Genomic DNA, 15,265 nt, shown 5'->3' on the forward strand with positions numbered 1-15,265 from the left:
ATAAAAACTTATACTGAAATGATGGCATCTCCTGAGGTAAAATGTTCCGGAAGTAAAATGAGCCTCCATTCGGATCTCCGGGTGAGGACTATCTCAGGGGGAACACCATTGCAGGTTAGAAAAATCAGGATAGGGTCTTGGAATCTTGGTAGTCTTACAGGTAAGAGTCTGGAGTTAGTGGATGCGCTCAAACGAAGAAGAGTTCAAATTGCTTGTATTCAAGAAACTAGGTGGAAAGGACAAAGGGCGAAAGAACTAGGTGATGGATATAAATTGTGGTATGTAGGGAGTAGTAACACTAGAAATGGAGTTGGTATAATTGCTGATAGTGAAATGAAAGATAACGTAGTAGATGTTGTAAGAACGAGTGATAGAATGATGTCAGTGAAATTTGTAATTGATAAAGAGGTATTGAATGTTGTGTGTGTGTATGCTCCTCAAACAGGTCTGGGTGAGAATGAAAGAAGAGCTTTCTATGATCAATTGGGAGACATACTGAGTGATATTCCAGCGGAGGAGAAAGTTATAATAGGAGGTGATTTCAATGCACATGTGGGCCAAGCCAAGACAGGATATGAAACAATACATGGGGGATTAGGCTTTGGAACTAGAAATGAAGCTGGAGATGACATGCTAGAATTAGCAACAGCATTGGATATGGCGATTGTTAACACATTCTTTAAAAAGAGAGAAACTCAACTTATTACCTACAAAAGTGGACAACATCAATCCCAAATAGACTACTTCATGATAAGGAAAGAAGACATACGTGAATGCAAGGACTGCAAGGTAATAGTTAGTGAGACAGTAAGCCAACAACATAAGCTGCTTGTTCTGGACATCGAAGTAAAAAGCGAAACTAAACAAAAATATCGGAGAGGACCACAAAAAATCAAGTGGTGGATGCTAAAAGATGAGAAGGAAGGTCTATTCAGGGAAAGAATAGTAGAAAAAATATGTTGGAACATGAAAGGAAGCCCTAACACAATTTGGAGAAAAATGGCCAATATTATTAGAGAGACGGCTATTGAAATACTTGGGAAAACGTCAGGAAAGAAGTTTGAAGATAAAGAGACTTGGTGGTGGTCAAATGAAGTACAAGGAAACATAAAAGAGAAGAGAAAATTATATAAAAAGTGGCAAGAAACCAGATCGGACATAGATCTTCAAAACTATATGGTCGCCAAAAAGAAAGCGAAAGTAGCAGTAGCAAAAGCTAAAGCAGAAGCGTATTCAAACCTATACGATCAACTTGATACCAGGGAAGGCGAAACGAAGATATATAAAATAGCCAAACAGAGAGCAAAGAAAGCAAAAGATTTTAATCAGATTAGATGTATCCGAGATGAAAATAATAAAATACTAGTTCACGAAAGGGATGTCAAAAAGAGATGGAGAAAGTACTTTGACAGCTTATTAAATGAAGAATTTGACAGACAGCCTGTAGAGTCAACGGAGACAGTAGCAGCAATGGTCACCAAAATAACCAACGAGGAAGTGGCTCAAGCGCTTCAAAAAATAAAGAAAGGAAAAGCGGTAGGACCAGATGATATTCCTGGGGAAGTATGGAGAGCATTGGGAGAGACAGGAACAAGGTGGCTAGCAGGTCTATTTAATAGAATTATGGAAGTTGGACAAATGCCAGACGAATGGAGAAGCAGTATACTGGTACCTGTTTACAAAAACAAGGGAGATATACAACAATGTACAAACTACAGGGCTATAAAACTGCTTAGCCACACCATGAAAATATGGGAAAGAGTAATTGATAGACGGATACGTGAAGAAACCGAAATATCCGAGAATCAATTTGGCTTTATGCAGGGTAGATCAACAACAGATGCAATTTTCATTATAAGGCAGTTGATGGAAAAATACAGGAGTAAAGAAACAAACGCTCATATGGTATTCATTGATCTTGAGAAAGCATATGATAGAGTTCCTCGAGAGATTCTGTGGTGGGCACTCAATAAGAAAGGAGTCCCTGGTGAATATGTAAAGATTGTGAGGGATATGTATGAGGGAGTAACGACTAGTGTTAGGACAGGTGTGGGAGAGACTGATAAATTTCATGTGAAAGTAGGATTGCATCAAGGTTCTGTGCTTAGTCCGTATTTATTCTCATTAGTTTTGGACCAGATAACAGCGAAAATACAGGGTAACATTCCATGGTGCTTAATGTATGCTGATGATGTCGTGTTAGTAGGAAATAGTGAAAGAGACTTAGAACAAAAACTGGAACAGTGGAGACAAGCTCTGGAGGAAAAAGGTTTAAAACTTAGTAGGACAAAAACAGAGTATTTGGAATGTTCATTTAAAGATGGAGCTACTACAAATAAAATGGTATCTTTGGATGGTGAAATGATTGTAAAAAGCAATAGTTTTAAGTACCTAGGATCGGTATTACAGAGTAATGGAGAAATAGATGGAGATGCATGCAGTAGAATTAGGGCTGGATGGATGAAGTGGAAAGAAGCGAGTGGTGTGTTGTGTGACAGAAAAATTCCAATGAAGCTGAAGGGAAAATTCTATAAAACAGCCATAAGACCAGCTATGATGTACGGAACTGAATGTTGGGCAGTGAAAAAGAAAGAGGAACAGCGAATGCATGTGGCGGAAATGAGAATGCTTAGATGGATGAGTGGAGTGACAAAGAAGGATAAAATTAGAAATGAGTATATTAGGGGAAGTCTAGGTGTGGCACCAATTGATGCCAAAATGAGAGAGCATAGGTTAAGATGGTTTGGTCATGTTCAACGTCGAGACGTTAACCACCCAATACGAAGAATAGCTGAAGTGCAGATTCCTGGAAGGAGTAGGAGAGGAAGACCAAAGAAGAGCTGGGGGGAGACGATAAGGCAGGACATGTTGGTAAAGGGGATTAACATTGATATGGCCCAAGATAGAATTGTGTGAAGAAATGCAATTAGGGAAGCCGACCCCGCATAGGGATAAGGCAAAGAGAATGATGATATATGCTGTCTGATAAAAGACAAACAATTACCCTAGAAAATTTTGAAAAATATTTAGTTGTAAATTCCTTTTACAATATTAATAATTAAGATAGGTATATGCTATATATTATACAATATGTAAAAATAAAGTTGCTGACTATTAATGTTGTTTGTTTTTAACTCATTATTAGGATATTTTTTTTATTTTGACAACAACACCCGATTTGGGCGTCGAAACGTTAATAAAATCAATTTCTTGTTAAAGTTGTGGCTTATTTCCCATTAAAACTAGTTAATTATTAGGATAGTTATTTCAATTATATAATTATTGCTTTAATTTATTTATTACATATTTTTGAATAATCCTTACATATATTTAAAAAAATCCTTACATATATATGTACATATTTTCATACATTTTCATACATATAATCCGCCCTTTACTCATTAGTTTTGGACCAGATTACAGCGAAACTACAGGGTAGCATTCCATGGTGCCTAATGTATGCTGATGATGTAGTGTTACTAGGAAATAGTGAAAGAGACTTAGAACAAAAACTGGAACAGTGGAGACAAGCTCTGGAGGAAAAATGTTTAAAACTTAGTAGGACAAAGTATTTGCCTTTTGGAATGTTCATTTAAAGATGGAGTTACTACAAATAAAATGGTATCTTTGGATGGTGAAATTATTGTGAAAAGCAATAGGTTTAAGTACCTAGGATCGGTACTACAGAGTAATGGAGAAATAGATGGAGATGCATGCAGTAGAATTAGGGCTGGATAGCTGAAGTGGAAAGAAGCGAGTGGTGTGTTGTTTGACAGAAAAATTCCAATGAAGCTGAAGGAAAAATTCTATAAAACAGCTATAAGACCGGCTATGATGTACGGAATAGAATGGGCAGTAAAAAGGAAAGAGGAACAACGAATGCATGTGGCGGAAATGAGAATGCTTAGATGGATGAGTGGAGTGACAAAGAAGGATAAAATTAGAAATGAGTATATTGGGGGAAGTCTAGGTGTGGCACCACTTGATGCCAAAATGAGAGAACATAAGTTAATATGGTTTGGTCATGTTCAACGTCGAGACGTTAATCACCCAATACGAAGAATAGCTGAAGTTCAGATTCCTGGAAGGAGTAGGAGAGGAAGGCCAAAGAAGACCGGGGAGAGACGATAAGGCAGGACATGTTGGTAAAGGGGATTATCATTGATATGACCCAAGATAGAATTGTGTGGAGAAATGCAATTAGGGAAGCCGACCCCGCATAGGGATAAGGAAAAGAGAACAATGATGATTAAGAGAATTAAAGTTTTGATCCAAAAGCGTGTAGAGTGGGGGATAAAAAAATTGAACGTATTAAATGAGCGCTGAAAAGCGTATGTGGCGCCCTCTGGGCAATACATCATTTTTGGTGGCAAATTTAGATTTTTCTATTCAAAAAACCCCCATTTACCAAATTTCGTGTTATTATCCCATGCCTGTCAGTAAATATTCAAGAATAAATAAAATAAAAGTTTCAGTTTGTATTTCGGTTATTATCAACTTTCGTAGTAAGGTAAGTTAGCTTAAATCGACCTATTTTAAACTCAGGAATCTAAAGTTAAGATATTACTCATTCTTTACCAAACACTCTGTATATTTTGTGGTGTATTTAGAAATGACAATTGTATAAATTATTGCCTATATTGTATATTGTTTGAAGTTTTATTTGTACAGCAATCGAATCTTAAATTTTACAAAGATCCTTTCTTCGTTTCTCAGCGTTTCCTTTTAATCGTTATTACACTGAGAGCAGCAAAAAATATTGTCCAAAATAACGCGACACAAACTCCATTATACACCTCGAAGTTATCCAAAGTCCAACCCTTTTTGAAGACGTTTCTGAACGATTCTATCGGTATTGTTACTGGTGAACATTTGGAAATGAATCTTAATGCGGAGGGCATGCCTTCGATAGGCCACATGAAACCTAAAATTTGAAAATGTACGTTTAATAACAATACGTAGAATAAGCTGTTGATGGATCTCTTTTATTGTTTCCAACCAAGTGCTATATTGCAAAATGGCCTTGATGCTCTTAGCGCTTTGTAGAAGCTTAGAATTTATATTATTACCTAATACTTAGTACTTACCACATAATAACATCATGGGGAAAAACATACCAGTAATTACTAGGTTGGCTACTAAATGGTTGACGCTTACTACTGAGATCCATAATCCTAAAAATACAATAATCCAATATTCAATTATAGTATACAGGGTGAGAGGGGAGGAACACACCAAACTTTCTAATTCTACATGAAAAAAGAATGACAGTTTGCCTGATAGACATATGTCCGCAAATGCTTTGCTTCCGAGATACGGAGGAGAGTTAAGTGTTTAGACGTTTTATTTTTTGCATGAAAACGAAGCGTTGCATTAAAGATAGATTGTTTGTCAGACATTGAACGAGTAATTTAAATTTTTAATTTGAAATATCACAGCGGCTTACTATTTTATTTCTTTAAAAAATTTCAGACCATTACCCGTACGCGCGCCAATGGTAATATAAAAGTCTTATTTGTATGTCAAAAAATGATTTATAACTACCTCTTAAAACCCACCAAATTTCATTGGCGTACCTCAACCGGTTTTAGAGCAATAAATAAATCTTCCGTTTGTAAAAAAATTTAACTCCCCATATCTGGGAAACGAAGCATTTTCTGAAATATGTTTATCAAGCAAACTGTCGTTATCTTTTCATGAAGAATTACCCCTTAAAGTTTGGTGCGTTCCTCTCCACTCGCCCCACTATACAGGGTGATGCAAATAAAGGGCCTATTAGAAATATCTCGAGAACAAATGGCAACAGAATCATGAAAATTTGAATTAAGGGTTTTGAAGAGTCGTCTGTTTAATGAAAATATTTTCATCTATTTTCTACTTCCGGTTATACCGGAAGTACCCGCCACCTTTTTAAGCCAGTACCATAGCCTCTGAGCTACTGCAGTCGCCATGGACGGAAAATAATGAACTTTTAATAATTGGTTAAACCACTCTCTTTGGAGCTGCATCAATTTGTGTCTGGGGGAGGGGACCGCCATCTGGTAGTGGCGTTAGAATTCTTCCAGGGTCTGGTACCCTTTTTCTGGACATGAGTGGTAAAGAAGGATGACTTCACAACAGTGACAAAGGTAAAGAGAGAGGGTGAAGCCCCATGTCACCATGGACGTGTTACCAACTAGTGTCGGACTCGTAGTAGCAATGGTTTTTCATATTATATAGATGACAGATGTTATCTCCACGAGATAATAGAGACAATCATAGTGCCATTTACCATAATTATGTTTAATGGTAATCATCATACTTACCACATGATATTCCACAAATCCCTGATAAATATATTAAAAAGAACATTAACAGCATGTTGCCCATAAATTCATGTTGGTAATATAGATACGCTACCAATAAGGCTTCTACAGCTTGTATAACACAAACGGAAGCTTGTAGGACTATATGGGTCAAAGTTATCTCTAGGGAAGTTACTCCAGCAACGATAGATCTATCCCAAACTCCCTCGTGTCGATCTGTTATTATTATCTGAGAAGTCATCATTGATCCCATAAAGAACATAATCCTAAAATTAAAGTAATTTAAATGTTTTTTGAAAAATTATTTACAATTTAGATTATAGTTTTTGTAATATATAGTAATACAAATGGCTGTCCTTTTCACAAATCACGATTTACCAATTGCTACCAAAATCTCTATCATTAGATGCTATGTATTTTCTACGTTATTTTACGGAGTATAGGCCTGGACACTTTCCGAAGCTTCTTTAGTAATAATAATAATAATAATAATAAGTCACCTGTGGCAAACCTCGGTCAAGAAACGATCGGCTACAGACAACAGCTGTATGCCGAATTTTGCAGGGAGTACCCAGATATTCAAGTATCGGAGCAAAGAGTATCGGATCAATACCGGGTAATCATAAGAAACAACCTTATCCCAGAGACTAGACGCAATACGATCAAAAGCGAAGTCGAACGGGAGATTAATAACCAAGAGCTAGTTTTAGATCAAGTCGCTAATGAAATCCTTGAGGAGCAGATTCCTGAGATTCCCATACCAGAAACTCAACCTGACAATACACAGCAGGAAAACAACGAGTTGCGCGATAGTCTAGGTCTAGCAAACGAAATGGCTCGTGCCGTACAAGAGTTTAATGGAACAAACCCACTTAGCAGACCACCGCTACCACGAATAAACTCTTGTAAGAAACTAGGTGCGCTGTTACAAATTGTGAACACTGAAGTCCTACCCAACTATGTCGTAGAAGCTCACACGTTGGAATATTTGCATATGCTAATCTACTGTGCAGCAACAGCAATTGCTAATGTAATGGGCGTTAAGATCAGAACACGACGGGTTACTAATAACGAAAGAACTGGTAACAGAATTGCACCCTGGGAAAAAAGATTGCTCGGAAAGATCGAATTATTACGTAGGGATATTGGTATAGTCACAGAATACATACGAGGTGTAACAAGTAGAAAAGTCATCAGAAGAGCTGAAGAAATAATGCTGACTACCGCAAGACACTCAAGATATGATCCAGAAAACAACACAGCCCATCAGTGTCTGGATACATTAAAACAAAAGCTCTCCGTTTATTCAGGACGACTAAGGAGGTACAAAGTTAGTAACAACCGCAAAAGCGACAATGCTCTTTTTGAAAGTTCTGAAAAGGCGTTCTATCGAAAACTCAATTCCACTGTAGAACGTGTCGATAAGACTTACCCAAGCCAAGAAGAAATTCATGAGTTTTGGGGAAATCAACTGTCCACGCCAGCTGCTCTTAACAACAATGCTGGATGGATAGAAGATACGACAAAGAACTGCCAACACTACATTACCACCCTTTACGAACCCTTCACTACTGAAGAACTCTCAAATACCATCAAAGAGCTTCATAACTGGAAATCTCCTGGACCAGACGGAGTTCAAAACTTCTGGCTCAAGAAGTTTTGGAGTGTTCATGAATGCTTATCAACACTAATTAATCGTGTTATTTCTAATCCGCAGGATATACTATCATTCCTAACTCAGGGAACCACTTACTTAATTCCGAAGGATCAAAATAACACCCAAGATCCAGCCAAATACCGCCCAATTACTTGTCTTCCAACTTTGTATAAATTGGTCACATCCTGTGTAGCCCGGCGTATCTACCAACACTGTGCTCTGAACAATATCATAGAGCCTCAGCAGATAGGATGCGCTAAGGGTTCCATGGGTTGCAAAGAACAACTCATCATCGACTCAGTCATTTCTAATCAGGCATATTCTAAAAAGAGGAATCTTTTTACTGCCTTTATTGATTACAAGAAGGCCTTTGATTCAGTGCCGCATGAATGGCTTATAGATATATTGAGAATATATAAAGTCGATGATAATATAGTGACCTTTTTAGAGCATATAATGACGGAGTGGAAGACTAGAATTCACCTTCAAATACCTGGTGAAAATAACATCTAAACTGAAAATATCGCAATCAGCCGGGGCCTGTTTCAAGGAGATTCGTTGAGTCCACTGTGGTTCTGTCTAGCTATGAACCCACTATCTCAGCTATTGAACTCCACAGACGCAGGATTTAGCATCAAAAATAACAACAATGTGGTGGCGAAGCTTAATCATTTATTGTATATGGATGATTTGAAATTAATGGCTTCCACTCGAAACCAACTCGATGAGATGCTAAAAACTGTAGAAACTTTTTCTAATGATATTAGCATGCACTTCGGACTAGACAAGTGCCGTATTTTAAATATAGTCAGAGGAAAAGTACAGCCCGGAGGATTCGATATGCAAAATGGCCAGAACATCGTGGCCATGGGTGAAAACGATATGTATAAATATCTTGGAGTAAAGCAAGCGCGGAGAATTGACCATAAACAAATGAAAACAGAGATAACTACTGAGTTTATACGAAGAGTAAAACAGCTGCTTCGCTCACACCTTAATAGTAGAAATTTGTTTAAGGCACTAAACACCTACGCATGTTCCGCGCTTAGCTATTCATTTGGCATTGTTAAGTGGACAAAAACGGACATAGAAAATCTTCAGCGAAAAGTAAGAACGCACCTCGCAAAGGCACAAAAACACCATCCAAAAAGTGCTGTAGAAAGAACGAAATTACCACGGAATTTAGGAGGAAGAGGACTTATGGATATAGGTGAGCAATTAGACAAACAAATTGCTAATTTAAGATCTTATTTTCAGATGCAGGCTGAAACATCTACTCTACATCGAGCTATCTGCGCAGTAGATGACACAACACCGATAAAACTGAGGGAAGCAGAACTTCGCATAAACCACCTTACTAAAGACGAAAAAGTGCGCGCCTGGATGGGTAAACCTCTGCACGGGCGACATTCCAATGAGGTCAGCCAAGATTATGTCGACAATATAGCGTCGAACTACGGGTTGACATCAGGAAAGATGTTCCCTGAAACGGAGGGTTCATTACTGGCCATTCAGGATCAGGTTATACCAACCAGAAATTACCTGAAATATACCATCAAAGACCCTCATGTTCAAAACGACAGATGCCGATATGGATGTCAAGCCCAAGAAACCATCCAACATCTTACAGGGGGCTGCCATGCATTTGCTGCAACTGAGTACAAGGAACGGCATGACGCAGTGGGAAAAATCCTTCATCAGGAGATAGCTATCAAGCTGGGACTTCTCCAAACCGACCATCTCCCATATTATCAATACGTCCCTGAGAGTATGCTTGAGGATAGCAACTACAAGCTATACTGGGACCGCACTGTGCTCACAGACCAAACAGTGGCGCATAATAGACCAGATCTCGTATTAGTCAATAAATTAACGAGACAAACAACCCTCATTGATGTGGCGATTCCTAACAACAATAATCTACGTACTTAATTTACTGAAAAGATCGCCAAGTACAGAGATCTGGAAATTCAAATACGGAGACAATGGAGAATGCAAAGTACCCAGACGATACCGATTATTATGTCTACTACTGGAGTCATTCCGAAGACCCTCCTCGAAAGCATAAAAAAGCTGGGTCTTAATGAACATCTTTATAAGACCATGCAGAAAGCAGTACTACTCGCAACAACCAGATGGGTACGAAAATTTCTGGGAGATACACCTGCATACCAAGTCACCTAGGGCTCGAAACCACGGAAAGAGTCCCACCAGAGCTCAATCCTTTTGATACCGTAGGTATCTGGGATGAGTCAATTTTCCCCTTAGAGGGAGTGTGAGCCGTATGGCTAAATCTGGAGTCACCTGTGGGAGTTTTATGTCAGTTCTTCTATCAGGCGCGGCCCCCTGCGAATGGGGGATGCTTTCTGGGTATTCGTAGTGCCAATACCCAGAGAGTAGCAGGAATACTTGCTGTGGAACAAAAACTGACACCTGGCAGTAGGTATAAAATGCACACCCATGAGAATGGAGACTAATAGTTTATGTTTAGGGCCGCTGCCTGGGGATCGCCAGGGCACGTCTGGAGCCGACACTGGACGTGACAGCATGCGGGACGTCGGTGGCAGGGTGTTGAGGAGGCGGGCCCCTGCAACACAAACAGCTACAGCCCAACAACAAGAACAACAACCACAAGCGAGCCAAACAACAGCAAGAGCTCCACTCGCTGAAGGTGCTGCGCCGGAACATCAGCCGGCGCTCACTCAAGCGGGACGACCGAGGCAGCGCATGAAATGGACTGTGTCCATTAACGAAAGCATTTTGCGCTTCTATTATAAGGTGACAAACCTCGGTCAAGAAACGATCAGCTACAGACAACAGCTGTATGCCGAATTTTGCAGGGAGTACCCAGATATTCAAGTATCGGAGCAAAGAGTATCAGATCAATACCGGGTAATCGTAAGAAACAACCTTATCCCAGAGACTAGACGCAATACGATCAAAAGCAAAGTCGAACGGGAGATTAATAACCAAGAGCTAGTTTTAATTCAAGTCCCTAATGAAATCCTTGATCAGCAGATTCCTGAGATTCCCATACCAGAAACTCAACCTGACAATACACAGCAGGAAAACAACGAGTTGCGCGATAGTCTAAAAAACGAAATGGCTCGTGCTGTACAAGAGTTTAATGGAACAAATCCACTTAGCAGACCACCGCTACCACGAATAAACTCCTCTAAGAAACTAGGTGCCCTGTTACAAATTGTGAAAACTGAAGTCCTACCCAATTATGTCGTAGAAGCCCACACATTGGAATATCTGCATATGCTAATCTACTGTGCAGCTACAGCAATTGCCAATGTAATGGGCGTTAAGATCAGAACACGACGGGGTACTAATAACGGAAGGACTGGTAACAGAATTGCACCCTGGGAAAAAAGACTTCTCGGAAAAATTGTATTACTGCGTAGGGATATTGGTCAAGTCACAGAATATATAAGAGGTGTAACAAGTAGAAAAGTCATTAAAAGAGCTTAAGAAATAATGCGGAGCACTGCAAGACACTCGAGATACGATCCAGAAAATAACACAGCCCAACAGTGTCTGGATACATTAAAACAAAAAGTCTCCGTCTATTCAGGACGATTAAGAAGGTATAAAGTTAGTAACAACCGAAAATGTGACAATGCACTTTTTGAGAACTCTGAGAAGGCGTTCTACCGAAAACTCAATTCCACCGTAGAGAGTGTCGACAAGTCTTACCCAAGCCAAGAAGAAATTCATGAGTTTTGGGGAAATCAACTTTCCACACCAGCTGCTTTTAACAACAATGCTGCCTGGATAGAAGATACGACGCACAACTGTCACCACTACGTCACTGCTAAGTACGAACCATTCACGACTGAAGAAGTCTCAAATGTCATCAAAGAGCTTCATAACTGGAAATCTCCTGGACCAGACGGAGTTCAGAACTTCTGGCTTAAAAAGTTTTGGAGCATTCATGAGTGCTTATCAACATTAATTAATCATGTTATTTCTAATCCGCAGGAATTACCATCATTTCTAACTCAGGGAACTACTTATTTAATACCCAAGGATCAAAATAACACCCAAGATCCATCCAAGTACCGCCCAATTACTTGTCTTCCACCTTTGTATAAATTGGTCACATCCTGTGTAACCCGGCGTATCTACCAATACTGTGCTCTAAACAATATCATAGAGCCTCAACAGAAAGGATGCGCTAAGGGTTCCATGGGTTGCAAAGAACAGCTTATCATCGACTCAGTCATTTCTAACCAGGCATTCACTAAAAAAAGGAACCTTTTTACTGCTTTTATTGACTATAAAAAGGCCTTTGGTTCAGTACCGCATGAATGGCTAATAGATATATTGAAAATATACAAAGTAGATGATAACATAGTGACCTTTTTAAGGCATATAATGAGAGATTGGAAGACTAAAATTCACCACCAAATACCTGGTGAAAACAATATCGAAACCGAAAATATCGCAATCAACCGGGGCCTATTTCATGGAGACTCGTTGAGTCCATTGTGGTTCTGTTTAGCTTTGAACCCCCTTTCCCAGCTATTAAACTCCACTGACTCAGGTTTTAGCATTAAAAGCAATAATACTGTGGTAGCGAAGCTCAATCATCTGTTGTATATGGATGATTTGAAATTAATGGCTTCCACTCGAGAACACCTAGAAGAGATGCTAAAGACTGTAGAAACATTTTCTAATGATATTAGTATGCAGTTCGGTCTAGACAAGTGCCGTGTTTTGAATATAGTCAGAGGAAAGGTACAGCCCGGTGGATTCGATATGCAAAATGGCCAGAACATCGAGGCCATGGGCGACAACGATATGTACAAATATCTTGGAGTAAAGCAGGCGCGGAAAATTGACCATAAGCAAATGAAAACTGAGATAGATAACTAATGACTTTATAAGAAGGGTAAAACAGCTGCTTCGTTCACAGCTTAACAGTAAAAATTTGTTTAAGGCACTAAACACCTACGCTTGTTCCGCGCTTAGCTATTCATTTGGTATTGTTAAGTGGACAAAAACGGATATAGAAAGTCTTCAGCGAAAAGTACGAACACACCGCACAAAGGCACAAAAACACCACCCTAAAAGTGCAGTAGAACGAACGACATTACCCCGGTATTTAGGAGGAAGAGGACTTATGGATATAGGTGAGCAATTAGATAAACAAATTGCTAATTTAAGAACTTATTTTCAGATGCAGGCTGAGACATCTACTCTACATCGCGCTATCTGCGCAGTAGATGAGACAACACCGATCAAACTAAGGGAAGCAGAACTGCGCATAAACCACGTTAATAAGGACGAAAAAGTGCGCGCCTGGATGGGTAAGCCTTTGCACGGGCGACATCCCAATGAGGTCAGCCAAGATTATGTCGACAATATAGCGTCGAACTACTGGTTGACATCAGGAAAGATGTTCCCTGAAACGGAGGGTTCATTACTGGCCATTCAGGATCAGGTTATACCAACCAGAAACTACCTGAAATATATCATCAAAGACCCTCAGGTTCAAAACGACAGATGCCGATATGGATGTCAAGCCCAAGAAACCATCCAACATCTTACAGGGGGCTGCCAGGCATTTGCTGCAACTGAATACAAGGAACGGCATGACGCAGTGGGAAAAATCCTTCATCAAGAGATAAGTATCAAGCTGGGACTTCTCCAAGCGGACCATCTCCCGTATTATCAATACGTCCCTGAGAGTATACTTGAGGATGGCAGCTACAAGCTATACTGGGACCGCACTGTGCTCACAGACCAAACAGTGGCACATAATAAACCAGATCTCGTACTAGTTAATAAATTAACAAGGCAAACAACACTAATTGATGTGGCGATACCTAACAACAATAATCTACGTAGTAAATTCACTGAAAATATCGCCAAGTACAGAGATCTAGAAATTCAAGTACGAAGGCAATGGAGAATGTAAAGTACCCAGACGATACCTATTGTTATGTCTACTACTGAAGTCATTCCGAAGAACCTCCTCGAAAGCATAAAAAGGCTGGGTCTAAATGAACATATTTACAAGACCATGCAGAAAGCTGTACTAATCGCAACGGCTAGATGTGTACGAAAATTTTTGGGAGATACACCTGCGTACCAAGTCACCTAGGGCTCGATAACACGGAAAGAGTCCCACCAGAGCTCAATCCTTTTGATACCGTAGGTATCTGGGATGAGTCAATTTTCCCCTTAGAGGGAGTGTGAGCCGTATGGCTAAATCTGGAATAATAATAATAATAATAAGTCCTGTGGGATTAGAGTATCTGCACATGCTAATCTACTGTGCAGCAACAGCAATTGCTAATGTAATGGGCATTAAGATCAGAACACGACGGGGTACAAATAATGGAAGGACTGGTAGCAGAACTGCACCCTGGGAAAAAAGACTGCTCGGAAAGATTGAATTGCTGCGTAGGGATATTGGTCAAGTCACAGAATATATACGAGGTGTAAGAAGTACAAAGTCATCAGGAGAGCTGAAGAAATAATACGGAATACTGCAAGACACTCAAGATACGATCCAGAAAACAACACAGCCCAACAGTGCCTGGATACATTAAAACAAAGACTCTCAGTTTATTCAGGACGACTAAGAAGGTACAAAGTGAGTAACAACCAAAAATCCGACAATGCCCTTTTTGAGACTGCTGAAAAGACGTTCTATCGAAAACTCAATTCCACCGTAGAAAATCTCGATAAGTCTTACCCAAGCCAAGAAGAAATTCATGAGTTTTGGGGAAATCAACTTTCCACACCAGCTGCCCTTAACAACAATGCTGGATGGATAGAAGATACGGCACAGAACTGCCAACACTACACTACTACTTTCTACGAACCCTTCACCACTGAAGAAGTCTCAAATATCATCAAAGAGCTTCATAACTGGAAATCTCCTGGACCAGATGGAGTTCAAAACTTTTGGCTCAAGAAGTTTTGGAGTGCTCATGAATGCTTATCAACACTAATTAATCATGTTATTTCTAATCCGCAGGATATACCATCATTCCTAACTCAGGGAACCACTTATTTAATACCGAAGGATCAAAATAACACCCAAGATCCAGCAAAATACCGCCCAATTACTTGCCTTCCAACTTTGTATAAATTGGTCACATCCTGTGTAGCCCGGCGTATCTACCAACACTGTGCTCTGAACAATATCATAGAGCCTCAACAGAAAGGATGCGCTAAGGGTTCCATGGGTTGCAAGGAACAACTTATCATCGACTCAGTCATTTCTAATCAAGCATATTCCAAAAAGAGGAATCTATTTACTGCTTTTATTGATTACAAGAAG

The 15,265-nt window shown here is 39.5% G+C and overlaps 2 protein-coding genes across 5 annotated transcripts in view; both read right to left on the reverse strand.

Moving 5' to 3' along the window:
- Positions 1-15,265, reverse strand: part of LOC126880132 (ABC transporter G family member 23-like) — a 384,411-nt gene that overhangs the window by 248,039 nt on the left and 121,107 nt on the right. The window lies entirely within an intron of this gene.
- Positions 3,508-15,265, reverse strand: part of LOC114330390 (ABC transporter G family member 23-like) — a 132,768-nt gene continuing 121,010 nt past the window's right edge. Inside the window, exons 12-14 of the mRNA XM_050643870.1 lie at positions 6,306-6,571; positions 5,088-5,174; positions 3,508-4,924 (exon numbers count right to left, since the gene is read on the reverse strand). Of these exons, the coding sequence (XP_050499827.1) occupies positions 4,713-4,924; positions 5,088-5,174; positions 6,306-6,571 (565 nt within the window). The 3' untranslated portion in view covers positions 3,508-4,712. The remainder of the gene's footprint in view (positions 4,925-5,087; positions 5,175-6,305; positions 6,572-15,265) is intronic.

Source organism: Diabrotica virgifera, chromosome 2, assembly GCF_917563875.1.
Source record: "Diabrotica virgifera virgifera chromosome 2, PGI_DIABVI_V3a".
Classification (NCBI taxonomy): Eukaryota; Metazoa; Arthropoda; class Insecta; order Coleoptera; family Chrysomelidae; genus Diabrotica; species Diabrotica virgifera.